General features: G+C 38.6%; 1 protein-coding gene across 6 annotated transcripts in view; it reads right to left on the bottom strand.

Moving 5' to 3' along the window:
• Positions 1-2,621: 2,621 nt before the first annotated feature.
• IRAK4 (interleukin 1 receptor associated kinase 4) overlaps positions 2,622-26,949 on the bottom strand; it is a 35,668-nt gene continuing 11,340 nt past the window's right edge. For 4 of the 6 annotated variants that reach the window (XM_015151461.3, XM_077952509.1, XM_015151459.3 and 1 more), the window contains 10 exons: positions 25,236-25,381; positions 24,235-24,417; positions 23,519-23,679; positions 22,569-22,633; positions 14,412-14,526; positions 13,878-13,987; positions 9,740-9,923; positions 8,495-8,557; positions 5,654-5,812; positions 2,622-5,529 (listed from right to left, as the gene is read on the bottom strand). In XM_015151461.3, coding sequence (XP_015006947.2) covers positions 5,494-5,529; positions 5,654-5,812; positions 8,495-8,557; positions 9,740-9,923; positions 13,878-13,987; positions 14,412-14,526; positions 22,569-22,633; positions 23,519-23,679; positions 24,235-24,417; positions 25,236-25,381 — 1,222 coding nt within the window. In that variant the 3' untranslated portion in view covers positions 2,622-5,493. 6 annotated transcript variants of the gene reach the window in all.

Genomic DNA, 26,949 nt, shown 5'->3' with positions numbered 1-26,949 from the left:
TTCTTTGCAAATACAGTCATACATTTAAGGATGGAATTTTTGTTGTTTAGATGGAGTCTTGCTCTGTCACCAGGCTGGAGTGTAGTGGCATGATCTTGGCTCACTGCAACCTCCCCCTCCCAGGTTCAAGGGATTCTCCTGCCTCAGCCTCCTGAATAGCTGGGACTACAGGTGTATACCACCACGCCCAGCTAATTTTTGTATTTTTAGTAGAGATGGGGTTTCCCTGTGTTGGCCAGGATGGTCTTGATCTCTTGACCTCGTGATCCACCCACCTCGGCCTCCCAAAGTGTGGGGATTACAGGCGTGAGCCACCGCACCCAGCCTGGAATGTTCTTTTTTAAATAAAATACTAATTCTGGGTTTCATGCTAGATTTTGACCCAGTAGGTGGGTCCAGGAATCAAATAGTTCTACAAATGATTCATGGCTAGCCATGACTGGGAACAGTTTACCTTAAATCATATAAATTGTAGCTCTCCCCCACCCCAATTCAGCCAACAAACTGAAGTTTTACACTGTACTAGTTATGATAATGGCACTATCTCATAGAAGAAAGTTTAGGTCTTACTGTTGCCCAGTAGCTTCTACATGACTTGCCCGTGACTCTCTACCTTCCTTGATCAGTCTGCTTCAGTTCATAGACAGCTCTCTGTTCCTCTAGTAGACCAAGCACAACCTCAAGAGCACTGAATGTGTTCCCCACACTGGATCACTCTAACCCGGTGTCTACATGCCTTCCTCACTTACAGGTCTCTGCTCAAGGGTCAGTGTCATCTCCTTAGAGAGGTCTCCCCTAATTTCCCAATCTGATTGTACTCCTTGTTCCTCTCACCTTAATCCTGCTTTAATCCTTCTCATGGCACTTAGGTATTCTATATCTGTGCATATGTTATCTCTTCCACTAAAAGTTTCAAGTTCAATGGGGCAAGAAGCTTAGTTTCATTCATTGCTACATCCTTAGCACCTAGAAGTTTCTATGACATAGTGGGCATTTTTAAATTTGTTGAATGAATAAATGAATTTACCTTTCCTTGAAGAACAGCTGTGAAAGGAGCACATGCCAGCAGTGGTAGGTCACCAGAGGATCTAGCCTCCATCATTTTATTTCTGGCCACAGCAAAACTCACTAGCACTGGCAAAATCTGTTGCCCTGTGAAAGCCATGGGTTCCACCACACAAAATGCCGGTACTGACCCATTCCTGAGCATCAAGTGACTCCCAGTAGGGATCTTCATTCAGCTGATTCTGTGCTCCGAAAAGACTGAGACCAGCCTCTATTCCACTGTCAGTGCTGCTCCACTACTACCCTCATTTGCTAGGATTCAGTCAGGCTGTAGTTTCTTAGTGAACTCTGGATGGTTAATGGGAAAGAGGCAAGCCATGAATGGGGGTTAGATTGTATTTCTTAGTTTTGTAATTATCAAGCTGTATTTATAGTAAGATAAGCTGGGCCATATCCTTGTATGTGTGTGTGTGTTTCTGACTGCCACTTACTGGCTACATGACTAAACATGATTTAGTAATACTAATGCATAACAAACTGTGATTTTCAATGTGATTTTCATGGTAGCTTATACCTGTAATCTCACACTTTGGGAAGCTGAGGCAGGAGAACTGCTTGAATCCAGGAGTTCAAGACCAGCCTCAGCAACATAGTGAGATCCTGTCTCTATAAAAAATTAAAAACAAAAATTAGCTGGACATGGTGGCATGCACCTGTACTCCAAGCTACTCAAGGGGCTGAGGCAGGAGGATCACTTGAGCCTGGGAGGTCAAGGCGGCAGTAAGCCATGATCAGACTGCTATACTCCAGCATGAGTGACCAAGTGAGACTGTACCAAAAAAAAAAAAAAAAAAAAAAAAAAATAGCAGTTTAAAACAACAGCTATCCTTCCTCACAAATCTACAGTTGGCTGACCTCTCATGTCTCATGTATGTTTGTGATCAGCTGGCAGGCGGGCTGATTAAGGATGACCTCATCTGAGATGCGTTGTCTCTGTTTTGCATGGTCTGTCATTAGCAACTTGTTAGCCTTGGCTTGTTCTCATGTCAGTGGCAGGGTTCCAAATGAGAGAAGTAGTGCATTAGGGCTTTTGAGGCCTGGGCTTGGAACTGACCATCACTTTTTCTGTAAGCAAGTTACAAGGGCCAGCCCAGATTTAATGGTTGAGGAAATAGACTTTACTTCTTGATGGGAAAAATTACAAAGCCATATTGCAAAAGGCATCAAATATACAGATGAGTGGAGAACTGCAGTTTAATACAATGAACAAGGGAAAGAAGTTATTTAATCTTTGGGGGGGTCTCAAAATTTCCTCAAGAAGTAAAAGAATAGAATCTATACTGTAGATTTATCAAATCAGATCATGCTTCTAAAACTCTTAGCACAATGTTTGGCACAATAGCTTTCAACACATGACAGAGAAAATGATTATGATTAATATGATGCACAGACATAGTGTTAGTGGTAAAGATTGCAAACTGATGCCAGATGCTAATTTCTGCCATGCAACTTATTAGCTACATAATCTTGGGTAATTTCCTCATCTGTAAAATGTGAATATTATTACCAAATTCATAGGATTGTTATAAGGATTAAATAAAGCACTTCAAACAGTACTCATAAGTGTTTAATAAAAACAATATATAACTTAAAAATTACAAATTTATATATTGTTAGCCTGTTTTGCATCACTATAAAGGAGTACCTGAGGCTGGGTAATTTATAAAGAAAAAAGGTTTTTTTTGTTTATGGTTCTGCAGGCTTTACTAGCATGGCACCAATATTTGCCTGGCTTCTGATGAAGGCCCCAGGAAGGTTACAATCACAATGGAAAGCAAAGGGGGAGCAGACTCTTTTAAGCCACCAGGTCTTGCACGAACTGAGTGAGAACTCACTCATCACCAGTGGCTCTAAGCCATTCATGAGGGATCCGCCCCCATGACCCAAACATTTCCCATCAGGCCCCACCTCCAACACTGGGGATTACATTTAAACATGAGATTTGAAGGAGACAAACACCCAAACAATGTCATTCTACCCCCAGCCCCCCAAAACTCATGTCTTTCTCACATTGCAAAATATAATCATCCCTTCCCAATAGTCCCTCAAAGTCTTAATTCATTCTAGCATCACTCAAAAGTCCAAAGTCTCATTTGAGACTTAAGGTAAACTCCTTCCACCTATGAGCCTGCGAAATAAAATATAAGTTATTTACTTCCAAGATACAGTTGGTAGTACAGGCACTGAGTAAAACATTCTTGTCCCAAAACGGAGAAATTGGCTAAAGAAAGGGGCAACAGGCTCGAGGCAAGTCTGAAACCCAGCGGGGAAGACATTAAACTTAAAAGCCCCAACATATTCCTTGATTCCATGTCCTGCATCCTGGCACACTGGTGCAAGGGGTGGGCCCTCAAGGCCTTGGGCAGCTCCACTCCTGTGGCTTTGCAGGGTACGCGGCTTCCCTCATAGTTGAAGTTGAGTGTCTGTGGCTTTTCCAAGCTCAGAGTGCAAGCTGCTGGTGGCTCTACCATTCTCAAGTCTGGAGGGTGGCAGCACCTTTCCCATAGCTCTACTAGGCAGTGCCCTGCTGGGGTCTTTGTGTTGGGGCTCCAACCCCACATTTCAGTATGTAGACTATAAGCCCCCCACTGTACATGCTCTGTTTTATTCCCACATACCCCTCAAATGTGGGCAGAACCTGCAAATATCATGGGAAATCATCATGGGAAAAACATCATGGGAGAGTATCTGTATTTGTTTTCTATTACTGCATAATAGATTACCACAAACTTAAAGGCTTAATGTGATCCATTAATTAATTAATTAATTATTTATGAATGACAGACTCTTGCTCTGTCACCCAGGCTGGAGTGCAGTGGGCACAATCTCAGCTCACTGCAACCTCCGCCTCCCCAGTTCCAGCAATTCTCCTGCCTCAGCCTCCCAAGTAGCTGGGACTACAGGCATTCACCACCACGTTCAGCTAATTTTTGTATTTTCAGTAGAGACAAGGTTTCACCATGTTGGCCAAAATGGTCTTGAACTCTTGACCTCAGGGGATATGCCCACCTCAGCCTCCCAAAGTGCTGGGATTTACAGGTATGAGCCACCACAACTGGCCAATGTGACCCATTATCTCACAGTTCTATATATTAGAAGTCCAGCACAGCACAGACAGGTTCTCATACTGAGGATCACGCAAAGCTGAAATCTAGGTGTCAGCCAGGTTGTGGTATCATCCGAAGCTTGGAGTACTCTTCTTAGCTCACTCAGATTGTTGGTGGAATTCAATTCCTTGTGGTTGCAACTGAGGTTCCAATTTTTTTCCTGCTTGCCCACAACTGGAAGGTACGTCTCATCTTCTAGAGGCCACCTTTAGGTTTTAGCCAATGTGGCCCTCTCACAACATGGTACATACTTCTTCAAGGCTTACAAGAAGGAGAATCCTTCTTGCAAGGGTTCACCTGATTAGGTCAGGCCCTTTCAACAGTCTCAGAGTGAGTTTTTCAGGAACCTTAGCTGCATCTGCAAAATTCTTTCAACTTTGTCATGTAACATAATCTAATAATGGACATATCATTACGGCAGCATCATCAAGGGATATTTTATTTGTGGTTAAATGATTGCTGTGAACACCATCTATAAATATATGACTAATAGGATTTTGTAATTGGCTCTATAAACTTTAAATTTTGTATTATTTTTATAATTCACAAAGTGCTTGTATATATTCTGCATCATTTGATTTTCATGATTACCTGTCAGAGAAGCACAGCAGATATTAGCCCAATGTTATTAGTGGCTCACAGCAGCTAAGTGTATGTCCAAAGCTTTACAGCAAATTAGTAGTGGAGTCAGTTGGGCTTCAGATCAGAGTGTTTCCACCCTACATACAGCCCAGGCTCTTTTTGCTAACTCTGTAATTTTCAAACTGTGTTTGATGCTTGGAGATATCTCAGGGATTACTGTAAGAACTGGGTGTGATACTAATGGGTAGGGCTAAGTGTTGATATGGTGGCTCTATTTTTATATGTTGGAAGTTCAACCCATGCTTTAATAACCACTGCCCTGCAACAGCCTGCACCTTGTTAAAGGTAAAGAAGAATATTTGGGAAAAAAATTAGTTAAAAAAATGGTTGAGGCCAGGCGTGGTGGCTCACGCCTGTAATCCCAGCACTTTGGGAGGCCGAGGCGGGGGGATCATGAGGTCAGGAGATCGAGACCATCCTGGCTAACACGGTGAAACCCCGTCTCTACTAAAAAAAAAAAAAAATTGCCGGGCGTGGTGGTGGATGCCTGTAGTTCCAGCTACTTGGAAGGCTGAGGCAGGAGAATGGCGTGAACCCGGGAGGTGGAGCTTGCAGTGAGCCGAGATCACGCCACTGCACTCCAGCCTGGGCAACAGAGCGAGATTCCATCTCAAATTAAAAAAAAAAAAAATGGTTGAGATAGGTGTATATAAAAAGTCAAGAGTCTATTCCAATAGTTTTAAGAATCTGTCATCTCTTGCAGCAGCTGTTGAACCTTATAAAAAGACATAGAAAAAAACAAAAGAACCACATTATACACTTGCTTTAAAATATACACTCTGGAAAATATGATGAACCCCACCCCTTTCACTTTTTAAATAAATAAACAAAATTCATACCTTCTTAATGTCTGGTCTCTTATTTTTCTTTTCATGCAGACATTGACTAGCAACAGAGTACATAGCTTCAACTGAAGTGGAATCAGCATCATTCATCTTTTTATCAATATAATCTTCAATCGTCTTTTCTTCATCTTCAATTTCTTCTTTAATATCTAGCTTTAAAATGAGTGTTAAAACTTTACGAGCTTCAAATCAAAGTGAAGGAAATTAGAATGTATATTTTAATTATTTAAATTAATCTACTTTGTAATAACATGTACTCTCATTTTACTATCTTATCTTAAAACCTTATTAAGAATTCAAGACCCAGCCTGGGCAACATGGTGAAACCCTGTTTCTACTAAAAATACAAAAAATTAGCCAGGCGTGGTGGTGTGCACCTGTAATCTTAGCTACTCGGGAGGCTGACACAGGGGAATCGTCTGAACCCAGGAGGCAGAGATTGCAGTGAGCCGAAATTGCGCCACTGCACTACTCCAGCCTGGGTGACAGAGCGAGACTCTGTCTCCAAAACCAAAACAAAACAAACAAACAAAAAAACAAGACATACAGGACAAATTCTATGTAAATAAGTACATCCATCCACCACAAAATGACATTTTGGTCAACTGGTCAATGACAGACCACATATAGATGGTGGTCCCATAAGATTATAATACCATATTTTTACTGTACCTCTTTTATGTTTACATACATAAATACTTACCATTGTGTTACAATTGCTTACAGTATTCAGGACAGTATTATGCTGTACAGCATATGTTTGTAGCCTAGGAGCAATACCATACAGCCCAGGTGTGTAGTAGGTCACATCATCTAGGTTTGTGTAAGTACACTCTATGAGGTTCACACAATGAAACTGCCTAACAACGCATTTCTCGGAACATATTCCTGTCATTTGGCAACACATGACGGGGTGTGTGTGTGTGTGTGTGTGTGTGTGTGTGTGTGTGTGTGTAATATAAATGTATATTTATTTATACCTTCTAGATACTTCCACCCATCTGCCTTCCAATTTTTATATTTATGTTATGAGCTAATTGCTTATATGTTTCCATTAGCAGCATTTACTAGGTGGGCAGCACAGCGTGGTCTGCTTCTTGATGTGCTTCTAATAGCGCAACTCCAATTTTTTGGACCCTGACTCCTCCTCCCTGTACCCAATAAACTTCTCTATGGGTACTAAGATTGTTGAATCAAAGAGAAAAAGGGAGGGGAAAAATGGGGAGCAGGCCATGATAAAAAAAAAGAATTAACAGAAAGAGAAGTGTAGGAATAAGATAGTAAGTTGGGTGAATCATGGTCTCCCAAAACATGTCTATGCCATAATTTCTGGAATCTGTAAATGTCCTCTTATTAGGAAAAGAAGGGCCTTTTTAGATGTAATTAAGTATCCTGAGATGAGAATATTCCAGATTATAGATAATCCTGGAGGTAAGCCCCACATCCAACGAGCAAGGCAAGATTCTCTCTGGAGCCTCCAGAGAGAGCATAGTCTTGCCAATACCTTGATTTCAGACTCTGGCCTCCAGAACTACGAGCAAATAAATTTCTGTTGCTTTAAGTCACACAGTTTTTGGTACATTTTTACAACAGTCCTGGGAAACTAATACAGATGAAAAAAACTATTCATGAGAGGTAAACTCTTCAAAAACACTTTCAAAAGATAAATTCTGAAAATGTTTGGCCATGGCAGAATCTAGTAACATAAGGGTTCTTCAAAGGATCATTTTTTTTTTAACTGTGCTTGTACAAAAATCTTATTACTTTAGAGTCACATCACAGTCAAACCTTAAGAATGGGTGAAAGAGTGTAATTCTCCAAAGATTTGTGATTTTCACTATTATATGATGAAACACAAAACTTGTGACTGAGATAGAGCTTATGTTTTTCTGCATTTCATCCTTACTCAAGCCAAAGTTTTGAGGCTTTTATATATTTTGAAAGAAAAAGCCTTAGGCAAAATGATGGAAAACTTAGGTAAAGTATATGCTGCATGCAAGTTAGTGAATCAATCTGGGTTCAATCTTGAGCCCTCCATACCCACAGAGGAGGTCATAGGAACTCCAACTTGAAGGCAGTTGGTCAGAAGTTCTGGAGGCCTAAACTTGCGACTGGTGTCTGGTGGGATCACAGTCTCAGGGACTGAGCCCTTAACCTGTGGGATCTGATTCTGATGCTATCTCTAGGAACATAGTGTCAGAATTAAATTGGAGGAGATGCAGCTGACTTTCGCTGCAAAGTAGACTGCCTGCTTGTTGGTGGAGAGAAATCCTCCCCACTCACATTTGGTCACAGAAATCTTCTGTGTTGATTGTTGCTGTGGTATGAGAGCAAAGGAAATACATGATTTGAGTTTTTCCTAACAATAGCAAATTTGGTATGTTTTTTATTGTAACTTTGTAAATAAAATACTCCATGATAGAAATAAGTAGAGAACTTTTACTAGCAATTTTATTCTGAGAGAAATTTGAACGGAAGCCATTTTTTTCCTTTCTGAAAATGTTGAAAACACTGTTATTAAGAGTAGCCACCCTGAAAGTAACAAAATAAACATAAGCTAAAGAGGACCTCAGAAATCATTTAGTTCTATTTTCATTTTACCCACAAAGAAATCAGAACAAAGAATATGTAAGTGACTTTTCTAGGCTTCACACATACTTCATGGGAGAGCTGAGAATGAAAAATATTTAATGCTTTTTCCATATGCTATTGTGTAATAGCCAATGGAAAGACTGCCAACAGAAAATGTTATTTCTAGATGTCAAATTTATCCATATAAATTTAGACTACAAAAGCAGAGAAAAAAGGATTGAGGAAAACGAATATTTCAATTACCAATAACTGAGGTTCACGGTGTTCATCCACGGCTGGAAGTCCAGTTATTATTTCTAGTAAAACCTATTAAGACAAAAAAATTTCATTAATATAATACACAAGACAGGCTGGGCATGGTGGCTAACGCCTGTAATCCCAGCACTCTGGGAGACAGATGTGGCAGGATAACTTGAGCCCAGGACTTCAAGACCAGCCTGGGCAACAGGGAGACCCTGTCTCTACAAAAAATTTTAAAAAACATTGGCCGAGTGTGGTAGCACATATCTGTAGTCCCAGCTACTTGGGAGGCTGAAGTGAGAGGATCACTAGAGCCTAGGAGGTTGAGGCTGCAGTGAGCCGTAATTCTACCACTGCACTCAGCCTGGGTGACCAAGTGAGGCCTTGTCTCTAAAATATACATATATTATACATGATACTAGTAAATTATATATATAATACTCAAGACAAAAATAAATATAAACTAGAAGGAATATGAATCTTGGTTACAAAATTTGATTAATCATTCTATACAAAGCTATGTCTTTTAGATATTAAAGTGGAAAGAACACGAGCTTTGGGCATTTCTCGCCATCCCTCCTTCAGGGATATCTCGGACCCCATCATGACCATAAGCAGCTCTTTTCTATTGGCAATTCTACTAAAGAGTCAGCCCCACTCAACATATGTTCTGGGAACTCCCAATCCTTTTCCTGCCTCTTAGGGATTCTTCACAAGAATAATTTTCTCTGGCTCTTAGGAGAATATTAGTTTCTAAACACTAGGCATATTCTACAGTCCTATGCCTTGTTTTCACAGTACTATGAAGTTAAATTTCCATATATGGGACACATATGAAAAAACAAATTGAAGAAAAAGCCCCTGGCTTCTCCAACCACCCACACCTATCTCTTACTCTATCTTAAAATTTATTGGGAATAGACAGGTAGATTAGTAAATGTCAAAAAATGTGAGACTAAAGTATATACGGCACGACACGATTCATTTAATGCATTAGGTGTCATGCTAATTCATAAACAGAGATGGCAAGAAAATCATTTCTTGTAGTCATTTCAAAAATCAATTCAAAAGTTTTACACATTGGAAGAAGTTTTTACAAACTTTCTGGTATAAGTAGAGGTTAATGTGAAAAACTTGTGTTGTTACATAAGAGAGCTAAACAAGATGGGTGTATTAAATAATAGTCTACTTCATTTCCACAATTATAGCAGAATGACTATTTTTACTTATTATGTATATGGAACTTACCACACCAAAGCTGTAAATGTCAGATTTGGGTGTTATTTCTCCTCGCAAAGCTTCAGGTGCCATATAAGCTGTTGTTCCCACAATTCTGCTAGTCATGACTGTCTGGGCAAACTTCTCAGAAGCCCGTGCAAGGCCAAAGTCAGATATTTTAGCAGTAAAAGCTTCATCTAGTAAGATATTTGCACTGAAAAAAATGTAAAGTTTGAAGAAAAAAAATGTTTTCCCCACCCCAAAAAAGTCAAACAGTTCCTTAGCTAAATGTATGTATGCATGTATATATGTATATGCATACATGTCTATGTACATATTTACAGAGTATAACATTTTATAGTATGCATCATAAAAGCCTAAAATTTCTATTAATAAACCTAGAACTCAGATTATAGCTAAAGAGAAGCAACTGTCCTCTCTTTTTATGTTTCTTGAGGAAAAAATTTAGGAGAATAAAAATGAAATAAAACTGTCTACATTAGTAAGAGATATTTTCATTATTCCACAAATAATTTATTATAGGGTAAATTACTACAAAGTCTTCCAAGGCACCTTTAATAATTCCTTTCTTAATATGTATCAATTCATTTAAAAACAAATTTCCAACCAAAGTATCTCAATTATGCATTTCTTTATTCTTTTGTTCTGTACTATCTGGCTTTTGAAGAGAAAAAAATATGGCCAAAATATCTCAATTAATTCATTATATGCTTTCATACTTTCATTCAACACAATCTTATTGAGAACTCCCTATGTCGTTTAGTATTTAAGCTCTGCGCATGGGGGAGTCTTAAAATCTTGTCTGTGACAAAGGCATAAATAATTTTTTAAAACAATGGTAATATTAGGTACAAAATGCTGAGAGAACAACCATGTGCCTGGAAAAAGCAGGAAAAATTTCAAACAGAGGGTGAAAAGTGTGCTTAGTATTGAAGGATTATTAGAAGTTGATAGTTACATGAGGGAAAGAAAGGCACTCCAGGCAAATGGAGTAACAGCTACAGAGTGACGAAAATATGATATGGTGTACATGGTCAACTTCAAGGAATGAGTGTCCTAGAAACATGGAGATTATTTGAATTTTATCCTGTGAGCAACAGGCTACCAGCTAAAGTTTTCATAGTAGGAAACTGATGTTATTAGACTTAACTTTTAGGACCATGACCTGGTAGCATTGTAGTGAATAGATGAGGACTGATAGGCTGGATTTAGGTTGACTACAAAGGTTTGTAACAAAGCAAATGAGAGATAATGAGGGTCTAAATGGTCATAACATGGGATAAATGGAAAGTGAAAATTTTGAGGCTCACTCAACAGAATTTCGTAATTAGCATGATACAGAGAATGAGAACGTCTTCAGCTTGAGAGAGAGAATGAATAGTGACTTCACTGGATCAGAAAGGAAATGTGGAAAGACTTTAGGTTGGAAAGACCTGATGAGTTTGATTTCTGATGTGCTGACTTAAAGGTTACTGTGGGATACCCAGATGCAGTGTTTTTGGTACGGGGATACTAAAAATCCAGGACTGGAAGCTTATAATACAGATTCGAAAAACACTCACATATAAGTAGCAGTTAAAATCAACATAATATCACTCAGCAAAAACACACAGAAAGAAGCCGGGCGGGTGGCTCACGCCTGTAATTCCAGCACTTTGGGAGGCCAAGGTGGGCAGATCACCTGAGGTCAGAAGTTCGAGACCAACCTGATCAACATGGAGAAATCCCATCTCTACTAAAAATACAAAATTAGCAGAGCGTGGTGGTGCATGCCTGTAATCCAAGCTATTCAGGAGGCTGAGGCTCGAGAATCTCTTGAACCCAGGAGGCGAAGGCTGCAGTGAGCCAAGATCGCGCCACTGCACTCCAGCCTGGGTAACAAGAGTGAAACTCCGTCTCAAAAAAAAAAAGAACATATAGGGAGAAAAGAGAGAATGATAAGAACATGAGAAAGTACCAACAATACATGAAGGATAGGAGATGGTGTTTCTTTTCTCATCTAGGGTCAGTTCCTCTGCTTGAGCTGCTTACATTCTCAGGAACCCTACTGAACACATAATCTCATTTCTCTCTTCCACGGTATCCTCTCCCTCTTAATCTGGATCCTTCCTATAGGCAGATAAGCACAGTTTAGTCTCTGCTCTCTTAAAAAAAAAAAAAAGTTTCCTGAATGACATATCTATTTCTAGCTGTCCCCTTAGTAACATGTCTTAAAAGACTTGTCTGTACTCCTATCTCAGTTCTCTAGCTCTCACTCTCTCAACTACAATGTGATTTCTAAACCAATTACTACATGGAAATGGGTTTCCATAAAGTCACCAAAGACAATGGTGATGCTAATCCAATGATTAAAGCACTTGACTCTTTTTGACTACTCCCTCTTGGGAAACACTTTCTTTCCTCATTTTCAGGGACTCCACACTCTGCAGGTTTTCACCTTACCTTTCTCTGTATGTGTACTTCCTTAGATTCCTTTTTGTGATCATCCCTTCTATTTGGCCATTAAGTCTTAGGGTTCCTCAAGACTTAATCTTGTGACCTTTTCTTAATCTACATCTCCCCTCAAGTGAATACAGTCACTTCAATTATCACCTGTATGCAAGTAATATACACATTTATATCTTCAGCTCAGACCATCAGCTCCAAATCTGTATATCACACTAACATCTCTACTACTATATCTTAAAAGAACCTCAATGACAACACGTACAAAGGAGAATTCACATTTTCTAACCATCTCTCTAACCCCAACCTAACCAGGTCTTTTTTTGGTCCTTTCTATATAAGTGAATCATGCCATAATCATTCCAGAATGCAAGTCTGGATGCCATTATTCCGGGAGTCATTCGTGATACTTCCCTCTTCCTGAACCCCTGCATAGCCAAGGTATCAACAAGCTTTGCCATTTTAATCTTTCTAATCTGCTCACCTCTATTCATATGAACTGCCACCTATGATAGCCTACTAACTGCTTCTTCTTATAAACTGTTCTCTACATTAGAGTCAAAATCATCTTTGCAAAACTTAAAGATGATGCCACATTCCTACTTAAAAATTTCAATGGCATCTCATTACACTTGAGATAAAACTAAAAGCCTTACCTTGGCCCATTAGGTCCTATAGGACTTAGCTTCCTACACTTCTCTGTAGTTTTATCTTCAATCCACCACCCCATAACTTTCTGCATCTCAGTCATACTGCATTTATTGTTTTTTTTCAGACAGAGTCTTGCTTTATTACCCAGGTTGGAGAGCAGTGGCATGATCGTAGCTCACTTCAGCCTTGAACTCCTGGGCTCAAGCATCCTCCCTCCTCAGCCACCCCAGCATCTGGAAGTGTAGGCATGCATTACCAGGTTTGGTCCGAGCTGAAGATATAAATGAAGATATCTATGTTGTCCAGGGAACGTAATCAGGTCTGCAATTCCTGGCCTCAAATGATCCTACTGTCTTGGCTCCCAAAGCATATTTCATTTCTTGTAACTCATCATGCTCCCATATTTTCTCTCACCACTGGTCTTACAAATGCAGTTCCTTCTGCCTAGAATGTTCTTTTCCCCATCATCTATTCTACAGTTACCCTCAAATTGTGCCTACTTATTTCCTGCCCATTCTTTGAATCTCTGCTTAAATATCGCTTTCTTGGAAAATGTTCTTTATATTAATCCTATATACTATACTATATTATATATAATATATATGTGTGTACTGTTATTTTGTGATTTGATTGATGTTGAGCTCTATATATTAATATGTTACTTAGAGTAGGTAAATATTTAACTAGATAAATAAACAAGAAAGAAAGAGAACTGAAAAGTACTCATGAAGGATGAAGGTGATTCAGAAAAGAATGGTGATCCATAAACTAAGAAAACAACTAATTTCCATAAGGCAAAAGGGTCAAGAAGAACAGAATAAACTACTATTAAAACAAATAAAAAAGGTCAAGTAGGATGAGTACTGAAAGTAGGTCACTGGGCTTGGAATAAAGGAGATTACAGATGTCCTTATTGAGAAGAGCTTTCATGGAGTGATGGGAAAAAGTCCAGGTGCTCTAGGTTAAGAAATGCATGTGAATAGTGAATAGAGTGACAGCAAACTATTCTTTAAAGACAGCTTTCCAAAAGCTTTTAAACAGTAGCATTTACCTTTTAATATCTCTATGAATATGATGATTTTCATGTAGAAAATTGATGCCATTAGCTGCACCCTGAGCAATCTTGCATCTCATGTGCCAAGAAAGTGGTGGAGTACCATCCTTGTAAAGAAATAAACCAAATTAAAAACTAGAAAGCATAATAAAAAATCTACAGAGACTATATAACACAGAGTATTTTTCTAGGCAACAACTGAAGATGATGCTATATCACTAATAATTTAGGACTACATTTTTAAGTTATTAAAAATAATCTCCAAATAAGCTCAAATGGGTGTTTACATTTCTTATTTGAAGATAAAAATATATAAAAGCATCTTCCTAGTATAGTCTTGACTGAATTTTATATTTAGGATTACCACCTAATAAAATGGCAACCCAGTTGCTGACATATCAACTGTATAATTTTCATAGAGCAGGAAAAATATGAAAGCGAATTTGGTTTAAATAATCCAGTAACAAAATGAGTATTAATACTCCAGCATATAAACAAAAAGCCAAACAATCTGATGAACAAATAGCTTACCAAGCAAGAGAGTCTGTCTAGTAATGAACCATTAGGCATGTAAACATATACTAAGCAGAGGTCATCTCCATCACTTGAGAAACCAAGTAGTTCTACTAAGTTTTCATGTTGACACCTGTGACAAACAATTTTTCATGCAAAATTATTATAATATATACTTATATAGTCAGTTGTAGGTTGGAAGTTATTCAAAGTTTTAATAGAAAAAAAGAGAAAAAAATAGTATGTTATATATAATTTCTAACATGATGTTTATGTTTATATATGTTTATTGTAACTATTTATAATTTTCTGCAAATAGTTCTCTTTTCAGCCAATATTAATCAACATCAGAAGTAAAATCTGGGTCCCGGAGCAGGATGGCCAAATAGGAACAGCTCCAGTCTCCAGCTTCCCAGCATGGGTGACACAGAAGACGGGTGATTTCTGCATTTTCAACTGAGGTATTGGGTTCATCTCACTGGGGAGTGCCACACAATAGGTGCTGGCCAGCTGGTGCAGCCCAACCAGCCACAGCTGAAGCAGGGCGAGGCATCGCCTCACCTGGGAAGCGCAAGGGGGAAGGGAATCCCTTTTCCTAGGCAGGGGAACTGAGACACACAACACTTGGAAAATCGGGTAACTCCCACCCTAATACTGTGCTTTACCAAGGGTCTTAGCAAATGGCACACCAGGAGATTATATCCCACACCTGGCCGGGAGGGTCCCACATCCACAGAGCCTCCCTCATTGCTAGCACAGCAGTCTGAGATCTAATTGCAGAGGTTGGGGGAGGGGCGCCCACCATTGCTGAGGCTTAAGTAGGTAAACAAAGCCGCTGGGAAGCTCGAACTGGGTGGAACCCACAGCAGCTCAAGGAGGCCTACCCGTCTCTGTAGACTCCACCTCTGGGGACAGCGCACAGCTAAACAAAAAGTAGCAGAAAGCTCTGCAGATGCAAATGACCCTGTCTGACAGCTTTGAAGAGAGCAGTGGATCTCCCAACACGGAGGTTGAGATCTGAGAAGGGACAGACTGCCTGCTCAAGTGGGTCCCTGACCTCTGAGTAGCCTAACTGGGAGACATCCCCCACTAGGTGCAGACTGACACCCCACACCTCACACGGTGGGGTACACCCTTGAGACGAAGCTTCCAGAGCAAGAATCAGACAGGATCACTCGCTATTCAGCAATATTCTATCTTCTGCAGCCCCGCTGCTGATACCCAGGCAAACACGGTCTGGAGTGGACCTCAAGCAATTTCCAACAGACCTACAGCTGAAAGTCCTGACTGTTAGAAGGAAAACTAACAAACAGAAAGGACACCCACGCCAAAACCCCATCAGTACGTCATCATCATCAAAGACCAAAGGCAGATAAAACCACAAAGATGGGGAAAAAGCAGGGCAGAAAAGCTGGAAATTCAAAAAATCAGAGCGCATCTCCCCCTCCAAAGGAACGCAGCTCATCGCCAACAACAGATCAAAGCTGGACGGAGAATGACTTTGACGAGTTGAGAGAAGAAGGTTTCAGTCCATCAAACTTCTCAGAGCTAAAGGAGGAATTACGTACTCAGCGCAAAGAAACTAAAAATATTGAAAAAAGAGTGGATAACTAGAATAATCAATGCAGAGAAGGCCATAAATGAACTGACAGAGATAAAAACCATGACATGAGAAATACGTGACAAATGCACAAGCTTCAGTAACCGACTCGATCAACTGGAAGAAAGAGTATCAGAGATGGAAGATCAAATGAATGAAACGAATAAAGAAGAGAAGTCTAAAGAAAAAAGAGGAAAAAGAAATGAACAAAGCCTTCAAGAAGTATGGGAGTATGTGAAAAGATCAAATTTACGTCTGGTTGGGGTGCCTGAAAGTGAGGGGGAAAATGGAACCAAGTTGGAAAACACTCTGCAGGATATCATCCAGGAGAACTTCCCCAACCTAGTAAGGCAGGCCAACATTCAAATTCAGGAAATATAAAGAACGCCACAAAGATACTCCTCGAGAAGAGCAACTCCAAGACACATAATTGTCAGATTTACCAAAGTTGAAATGAAGGAAAAAATCTTAAGGGCAGCCAGAGAGAAAGGTCGGGTTACACGCAAAGGGAAGCCCATCAGACTAACAGCAGATCTCTCAGCAGAAACTCTCCAAGCCAGAAGAGAGTGGGGGCCAATATTCAACATTCTTAAAGAAAAGAATTTTCAATCCAGAATTTCATATCCAGCCAAACTAAGTTTCATAAGTGAAGGAGAAATAAAATCCTTTACAGACAAGCAAATACTTAGAGATTTTGTCACCACCAGGCCTGCCCTACAAGAGACCCTGAAGGAAGCACTAAACATGGAAAGGAACAATCGGTACCAGCCATTGCAAAAACATGCCAAAATGTAAAGACCATCGATGCTAGGAAGAAACTGTATCAACTAACGAGCAAATTAACCAGCTAATATCACAATGACAGGATCAAGTTCACACATAACAATATTAACCTTAAATGTAAATGGACTAAATCGTCCAATTAAAAGACACAGACTGGCAAATTGGATAAAGAGTCCAGACCCATCAGTTTGCTGTATTCGGGAGACCCATCTCACATGCAGAGACACACATAGGCTCAAAATAAAGGGATGGAAGATGATCTACCAAGCAAATGGAGAACAAAAAAAAAACAGGGGTTGCAATCCTAGTCTCTGATAAAACAGACTTTAAACCATCAAAGATCAAAAGAGACAAAGAAGGCCATTACATAATGGTAAAGGGATCAATTCAACAGGAAGAGCTAACTATCCTAAATATATATGCACCCAATACAGGAGCACCCAGATTCATAAAGCAAGTCCTTAGAGACTGACAAAGAGACTTAGACTCCCATACTATAATAATGGGAGACTTCAACACCCCACTGTCAACATTACACAGATCAACGAGACAGAAAGTTAACAAGGATATCCAGGAATTGAACTCAACTCTGCCCCAAGCAGACCTAATAGACATCTACAGAACTCTCCACCCCAAATCAACAGAAGATACATTCTTCTCAGCACATCGTACTTATTCCAAAATTGACCACATAATTGGAAGTAAAGCACTCCTCAGCAAATATACAAGGACAGAAATTATAACAAACTGTCTCTCAGACCACAGTGCAATCAAACTAGAACTCAGGACTAAGAAACTCAATCAAAACCACTCAACTACATGGAAACTGAACAACCTGTTCCGGAATGACTACTGGGTACATAATGAAATGAAGGCAGAAATAAAGATGTACTTTGAAACCTATGAGAACAAAGATACAACATACCAGAATCTCTCGGACACATTTAAAGCAGTGTGGAGAGGGAAATTTATAGCACTAAATGCCCACAAGAGAAAGCTGGAAAGATCTAAAATTGACACCCTAACATCACAATTAAAAGAACTAGAGAAGCAAGAGCAAACACATTCAAAAGCTAGCAGAAGGCAAGAAATAACTAAGATCAGAGCAGAACTGAAGGAGATAGAGACACAAAAAACCCTCCAAAAAATCAATGAATCCAGGAGTTGCTTTTTGAAAAGATGAACAAAATTGATAGACCGCTAGCAAGACTAATAAAGAACGAAAGAGAGAAGAATCAAATAGACGCAATAAAAAATGATAAAGGGGATATCCCCACCAACCCCACAGAAATACAAACTACCATCAGAGAATACTATACACACCTCTACACCATTAAACTAGAAAATCTCGAAGAAATGGACACAGGAAGGGGAACATTACACACCGGGGCCTATTATGGGGAGTGGGGAGGGGGGAGGTATGGCATTGGGAATTATAACTGATGTAAATGACGAGTTGATGGGTGCTGACGAGTTGATGGGTACAGCACACCAACATGGCACAAGTATACATATGTAACAAACCTGCACATGTACCCTAGAACTTAAAGTATAAAAAAAAAAAAAAAAAAGAAGTAACATATCACTGCCTTCACTTAAATTCTAAATAGATCTAGTATGATATTTATGCCTGTAATAATTTATGCATTAAATGTTTAACCCAACTTGATAGGCTAAAATGAAGAACTACTTAATAATTCTCTAAAGGTTAATAAAAGTAAAGACAACATGAACAAAAAAAGAAAAAAAGAAGTAAAATCTATTTTCTTTTCTTTTTTTTTTTTTTTGAGACAGGGTCTAACTCTGTTGCCCAGGCTGCAGTGCAGTGGTGCAATCATAGCTCACTGTGGCCTCGACCATCTGGACTCAAGTAATCCTTCTGCCTCATCCTCCCAAGTAGCTTGGACTACTGGTACATACCACACTCAGGTACTTTTTAAACTTTTTTGTAGGGATGAAGTCTCACTGTGTGTTTCCCAGGCTGGTCTCAAACCGCTGGCCTCAAGCAATCCTACCACCTTGGCCTCCTAAAGTATTGGGATTACAGGCATGAGCCACTACACCTGGCCAAACCTTTCTATTTTATAGTAAAAGCTAAATAATTCAGATTATTGGAACTTGTGATAAGTTTGGTTAAGGACTAGGCTGATGTTCAATTTCTTTAGCCCAATATTCAATGATGGCACAAATAAGATTTCAAGAAGTCCATTGTATTTTTATGCTAATACTGTCAAGAATTTTCTAACAAACTCAAAGCACTGATTTACAGACATGATCTTGAATCACATCTAATTTAGATGTTTTTGATCTTTAATCACACTGGATTATTTATAACCTAATTTGAGTGTTTTATATACTTGAGAATAATAAAACTAAAGAGACCTACGATATAATAAAGCGGCAGGCATCTGTGGTAAGATGAAAGAACACAGGGCTCAGAGTTATACATCCTAAATTTAAAGTCTCGCTCTGCCCCCTCCTGGATAGGTGACCTATGGCAAGTTAACAGCCTTACTGAGCCTCAGCTCCTTTAACAGCTAAACGCAGAAAATAGTACATAATAATGTAATACGGATGCTGAGACAATTAAATGAGAAAATGTAAACATGACAGCCTAGAAACATATCTGGCACATGATAAGTGTTTTATTATTTAAGTGCTTATTCATTTTGTTCATTCAAAACTATCCACAATTCTAGCAGTTCATTATATCAAATATGACTTCTTCTATTCTCATAAATATTTTAAGAAGCACAAATTAAAGCAATAAGTGTTCCATTTTCCACCAAATTGGCATATTTTAAACATGAGTAATTAACATTTGCTGAGTTTATACTATATACAAGGCATTGTGGCAAGTGATTTACCTGCTTTATTTAATCCTCACAATAACTTAAGTAAGTACTATTATCCTGTTTTATAGATGAGAAAATTAACGAATAGAAAGTTAAGAAACTTGGCCAAGATCATTCTGCTAGTAAGGTCCAGAGATTGGCACTTACTAAATAATAGTAATAATAAGCTGGGCGTGGTGGCTCACGCCTGTAATCCCAGCACTTTGGGAGGCCGAAGTAGGTGGATCACGAGGTCAGGAGATCAACACCATTCTGGCTAACATGGTGAAACGCTGTCTCTACTAAAAATACAAAACGAAATTAGCTGGGTGTGGTGGCGAGTGCCTGTAGTCCCAGCTACTCAGGAGGCTGAGGCAGGAGAATGGTGTGAACCCGGGAGAGCGAGCTTGCAGTGAGCCGAGATTGCGCCACTGCATTCCAGCCTGGGCGACAGAGCGAGACTCCATCTCAAAAAAAAAAAAAAAAAAAAAAAAAAGGAATGATATTAAATGAAGATAGGGAACCAGTAAAGTTTGAAATTGTAACGCACTGCTGGTAGTAATATAAATTTATTTATTTATTTATTTATTTTGAGACGGAGTCTCGCTTTGTCGCCTAGGCTGGAGTGCCGTGGCATGAGCCGGCTCACCGCAACCTCCGCTTCCCAGGTTCACGCCATTCTCCTGCCTCAGCCTCCCGAATACCTGGGACTACAGGCGCCCGCCACCTCGCCTGGCTAGTTTTTTGTATTTTTAGTAGAGACGGGGTTTCACCGTGTTAGCCAGGATGGTCTCGATCTGGTGACCTCGTGATCCGCCCGCCTCGGCCTCCCAAAGTGCTGGGATTACAGGCGTGAGCCACCACGCCCAGCGCTGGTAGTAATATAAATTACTGAAACCTATCTCAAAAGCCATTTGAATGTTTGAATGTGTATTTAGAAAGTCTTTAAAAAGTTCATGCATTCCGACCCAGTAATTCTTTTTCTAGGACTTTACCCTAGATGATAAAGTAAGTATAACTGCATTTAAAGATTTATGTGCAAAGAACTTTAAAGAAGCTTTATTTTTAATACTGAAAATTAGGAACAAACATAGCTATGGTTAAATAAAATATGATTCTCACATATTCTAGAATGTTGTACAATAATTTAAAATGTTTTCAAATTATTTTTAATGACATGGGGAAATGCTACACACACATCATGAAGCAAGTATATAAAAATATTAGCAGTGGTTATCTCTGAGTGATGTATTTGAGAGATGGTTTGTATTATTATTATTAAGTTCCGGGACACATGTACAGAACGTGCAGGTTTGTTACATATGTAAACATGTGCCACGGTGGTTTGCTGCACCTATCAACCCATCACCTAGGTATTAAGCCCTGCATGCATATGGTTTTGTATATTTTAAAAATATTTTCCTGTATTTTCCAGATTATCTACTGTGAACAAGTTACTTTTAGAACTGCAGAGTAGGGGTAGAAGGGGAGAAAACAAATACTAAAAACAAAAAGTTTGATTTTTTTTCAGTGTGTATCATTTTTACCATGCATAAGTCAATTCTAGTCTATTCTTCCTACTTAAGGTTAAGTAACTATGATTGGTGATTTACAGCAGTGGGTTTAATGGGTATAATTTGGTAAATCCCATTAGGATTCAGATCAAAAGTTCAGGCTCTGCAATCAAACAGATCTGGATTTCAATCCCATCTCTAACACTTACTGGCTACGTGATCTTGGACAAGCTATTTAACGTTTCTAAATCTCAGTTAACAAACAAAATGGGCAGTTGTAACAGTTGTAAAGGTTAGATAGACAATGCACATAAGGTACATAGCACAATGTCTGGAATGTTGTACACACTCAAATATCAACCACTATTAATTACTATAATAATTAGAATACATTTCCTCCATTGTCCCTTCTACTTTTCCTGATGATGTCCAACAATTTTCCAGCACACAGGGTCAATGCTGAGAAGGCAGATAACATGACTCTAGTTGCTTTATAGGTGCTACTTTATATATAAAGTATATATATATCTTCAGATATATATGTGGATACTATGTGGAGCAGGGCTTCTCAACTTTAGTTTGTGAATCTTCCAAAATTGTATGTATGATTGTGTGTATATGTATATAACTACATTTTTCTAGGGGTAGGGTCCATAGCATTCAACAGATTTTTAAATTTTAAGAACTACTATGTAGAATGATGTTTATTTAAAGTATATCTGCCTTCAGCTAACAGCACATAGAGTAAATGCTTATCTTTGCAGATAACATGACTCTAGTTGCTGTATAGATGCTACTTTATATATTCTGTAGATAGTTTTTTAAAGTATCTCTACAATTGATCTCTCATGAATTCTGGAAGTAGAAAACATGATAATGAAGGACATGATAGTAAAATTCCACATAACCTTGTTGTGACTTAAAATAATGACTGCGGTCAAGCGCAGTGGCTCCTGCCTGTAATCCCAGCACTTGGGGAGGCTGAGGCAGGCAGATCATGAGGTCGAGATCAAGACCATCCTGGCTAACACGGTGAAACCCCACCTCTACTAAAAATACAAGAAAAATTAGCCAGGCATGATGGCACACACCTGAAGTCCCAGCTACTCGGGAGGCTGAGGCAGGAGAATCGCTTGAACCTGGGAGGCAGAGGTTGCAGTGAGCCGAGATGGTGCCACTGCACTCCAGCTTGGGTGACACAGTGAGACTCCATCTCAAAATAAATAAATAAATAAAAATGACTGCTATTTAATCTCCAGGCATATGAGTATATGTAATCATAGAATTATGGAGCCAAAAGTACTTTCAATTTCTCTAAACACTTAATTTTAATTTCATATATGTGCAAACATCACTAGTTCATGGCATACTCTAACGTGAACCAGGTTCCTTACTCCTTGTCTTTTTCCTTTCCACTACACCGCACTGCCAAATTAAGACTTACTTTGCCATTACTTTTATTTCTTGATCAAACTGCTGTTTCAGTTCTTCAGTAGTAATGTCAACCATCTGAAAAAATAAAATATACAGTGTAATACTGCACAATTCTAAGGTTCCTAATGCTCAGAGGGATCAAGAGATCAGCTGGCTCATCTCCCTTTCTTTAAAACAATAAGGTATTATTCTCCCAATTCTACAGAACAACTGAGATCTAGAAATACTAGCGATTTGCTCAAGGTCCATGGCTGGTTAGTGGAATGAAAAATATATATAAATTTCACTGAGTTGTGGAAACAAAATGAAATAGCATGAAATTTCACTACACAAAAAATTTGAAAAAATATTCTAGGAAACAGAAAACATACGCAATTTTAGTGCAAAATGGAAAACAAAACCTACAAAAGCCCTGCAATGTATATGACAAAGAGTGACTATCTTTATCACATACATATGCATTCTATTGATATTTTTAGGCTCTAACAAAAGGTTTAGAATATAACTAGTCAATAAGTAAAAGGTGAACACTCCAGTAGAAATGGCAACAAAGGACACGGATAAAAAAAATTTTAATGTTTTTTCTTAATGTATACTTCATAGACTTTATTTTTAAATGGGAAAAGTAATGCAAACATGGTTTTTTTTTTAAAATAGTTTTCCTGGTATCTTACCATTTTAATCTTGATTACATATGAGGCACTATGTGGAGCAGGGCTTCTCAACTTTAGTTTGTGAATCTTCCAAAATTGTATGTATGATTGTGTGTATATGTACATAACTACATTTTTCTAGGGGTAGGGTCCATAGCATTCAACAGATTTTTAAATTTTAAGAACTACTATGTAGAATGATGTTTATTTAAAGAAAATACATACTGAAATAATGTATTTCCTAAAGATTAACTTTATTATAGAGCACACTATGAAGCAACTCTTTATTCCTGAAAATATAACTTACTGCTGCAAGCTTCTTTACTGCCACAGTTGCGTTATTTACGTAGCCTTTATATACAACTCCAAATCCTCCCTCTCCCATTTTATTACCACCAACAGAAATGGGTCGTTCATCAAAGTTATTTGTGACATTCTTCAATTCATAAAATGAAAAACTGTGAAAACCTATAATGTCAAAATAAGAAAAACATGCTTAAATTTTAAAAATTCGTTTTAATAATTCTAATATTTTCTCATTTGAAGATTTCACATGTATGTAAATATTTATGATTTTGAATTAGACAAGATGGGAGAATATAAAACCATTTCTAAAATACAAATTATAAGTTTTTCTTGAGAATTCTGTTTGGTGATCCTACCCTCTGAACACTGTAGTCACCCACCCAAAATTCTAGTCACACATTTGAGTGGGTCTAGTCTACCTACCCAAAACTCTAGTCACATATTTTATTTTAAAAAGTGACCCTTCCAAGTTATGTAAATATTTACTTTTTTTTTTTTTCATAGCTTCTCTGGTTGTTTGCATGTCCTATTGCCTCTAATCACTGATTAACACAAAGAAGATGGTTCTTAATATATCAGGAGGAAAAAACTCATAAAAGAGCTATTGCCAGTGTGCCTGTGATTGCTGCACAAACAAAAGAACAAAAGCTTTCTTTTAAAGCACTGCTAGTCTTAATGACAAATCCACTAGTAGAAAGCACTGAAAATGTTACTTACGTGTATCACTAACTTCTAAACTTTTATTTTCTGGACTTGAGGAGTCAAGTGGCATATAGCTTTGTTCAAGATTCTGCAGAGGTGTCATCAATGTCCTGTCTTTGTCATAGAAAGGCATCTGTTTTTGTTGAACTGTTACAGCTTCTTTAGAAGGTAGTGTATTAGCAGTTTTGGGAACAGCATCTAACAAATGAAGTAAGACACAAGTGGTTTTTCAGTAATAAGAAGTGGTTGTGAAAAAGTTAAACTAGAAACTTGGTTCATTTAATATCATTCCAGTTTCTACAGGTTGGTCTCATATTCTCACAGAACACACAAGAAGCTACCTAGTAAGAATCTGTAAGTTATAATGAATATGGGTAAAGAGAGTAAGGCAGTGTTTTCAAACAGTAATCCATGAGCCACCTATATCAGAGGCACTGCAGCACTTGTTTAAGAATATAGACCTTAAACCCAATTCCAGAATCCTGAATACATAGATTTGGAACAGACCCTAGGAATCTACATGTTTAACCAGAACCTAAGTGATTCTTATGCATGATAAAGGTTCAGAACCACTAGTGTGAAAGGCATCAAAGGAAGAAAAGAAAGGTTATAAGGAAGGCAACTAGACACTAACACATCAGAATACAATTTTTTAAAATTATGATCATAGAATCTCATCAGGGTAGAAGTTGAAGATGAAAAAAAGCAAGAACTCAAAAGAATAATTACTTTCTTACAGCCTAAGCCAGATGTGTGAAGTCTTTCCTTCTAAACTTCCTATTGGCACAAAACTATCTGACTCTTACAAAGCTTCTATCACCTTAGTAGCAGGGTCCACAGTGTCCTTTGTCGGTGCTGCTTTTTAAAGAGTTGAGGAGTGCTGAAAGAAAGAAAGGGACTCTCAAATGTAAACTTCATCTACCAGGAGGAAAAAGTAAGAGTAAGAAGAAACATTTCTATTTTGGCCATTTGTCTTTCCACCCTACTTGTGGACACCCTGGTCACAATCAGTTTACCTGGGAGCAAAAGACTCGCAGGAGCAAAAAATTCATTTTGGATCAAAAGATCCACAAGATCACCAACTGTGCAATTTGTGGTGCCCCAGTCAAACAGTAATTCAGAAGTGGGACTTTTTCCAGTTTGAAGTAATGCTTCAAATCTCCTTAAAAGTAAGTAACAAAGAAACAAAATTAGTCTATTGTCTTAGTTCATTTTGTACTGCAATAATAGAATACCACAGACAGGGTAATTTATAAACAATAGTTAATTTGGCTCACGGTTCTGGAGGCTGGGAAGTCCAAGATCGAGAGGCTGCATCTGGTTAGGGCCTTCTTGCTACATCATCTCATGGTGGAAGGGCAGAAGGGCAAAGAGCATGCACACGTGCATGGGAGAGAGAAAGAAAAGAGAAAGAGAGAGAGAGAGAAGGAAAAATAGGGCCTAACTTACCTTTTTATCAGAAACCCACTCCCAAGATAACTAACCCACTCCTGCCATGACAACATTAATCCACTCATAAGGGCAGAGCCCTCATGACCAACTGCCCTTTAAAGGTCCCACCTCTCAACCCTTTTGCAATGGGTATATTAAGTTTCTAACACATGAACTTTTGGGGACACATTCAAACAACAGCATTTATAAACTGAGGTCATATGAAAACAGGTGTTGATCTCCCCTGCCCCTGTTTTGCCTACAGCGTCTCCTATAACATTAAAGAAATGGGACAACAAGAGAACCAGCAAGAATTACAAAGAGACAGAAAAAATAGGAGGAAAAAAGATGCCAAAGATGATGATAATAATCTACTGGGTACTTACGGGGTATTTACTTAGTGGTTTACAGGATGTACACACATGAGCATGTTCAAAGATATTATGATTATCATACGAATTTACTAGTGAAAAAGCGAGGCTTGGAGAGGTAGAGTAACAAGCCCATAGCCACACAGCCAATATGATGTATCCAAGTTGAGGTCCAAATTCAGATCTCATTTGACATAAGAGTGTATTCTCAATCTACTTAGTTATATTACTTCCCACATAACTTAAGACTCTGATAGCTATATAATTTTTAATAAATCTGCCTGCTTAATGAAAGAAACAGAATACACAAAAACTTAGGAAATTATTCCTTCAATCTTAACTGTAATTCAATTAAATTGAAAAAGGCCGGGCGCGGTGGCTCAAGCCTGTAATCCCAGCACTTTGGGAGGCCGAGACGGGCGGATCACGAGGTCAGGAGATCGAGACCATCCTGGCTAACACAATGAAACCCCGTCTCCACTAAAAATACAAAAAAATTAGCTGGGCGTGGTGGCGGCGCCTGTAGTCCCAGCTACTCGGGAGGCTGAGGCAGGAGAATGGCGGGAACCCGGGAGGCGGAGCTTGCAGTGAGCGGAGATCGCGCCACTGCACTCCAGCCTGGGCGACAGAGCGAGACTCCGCCTCAAAAAAAAAAAAAAAAAAAAAAAAAAATCACAAAGTCGGCTTTCATCCCATTTCTTTCCATTCCATTTCTTTAAAATTAAAAATGAGTTTTGAAAAGTTAACATTTAAAAATTTAACCAATATTGTTTTTTTCTTTTTCCTCTAAAGATTTTAAAAAATTTCAAACTTACAGAAAAGTTGAAAAAATGATAGAATGAACAACCATTCACCTAGATTCACCAATTGAATAACTGATAAAATTGTGCCATATCTGGGCTCTTGTGCATGCTCTCTTTCAATCTAT

Source organism: Macaca mulatta, chromosome 11 (genome assembly GCF_049350105.2).
Source record: "Macaca mulatta isolate MMU2019108-1 chromosome 11, T2T-MMU8v2.0, whole genome shotgun sequence".
Lineage (NCBI taxonomy): Eukaryota > Metazoa > Chordata > Mammalia > Primates > Cercopithecidae > Macaca > Macaca mulatta.
Note: the sequence above shows the minus strand (reverse complement) of the source record. Positions and strands in the feature narration are given on the sequence as shown.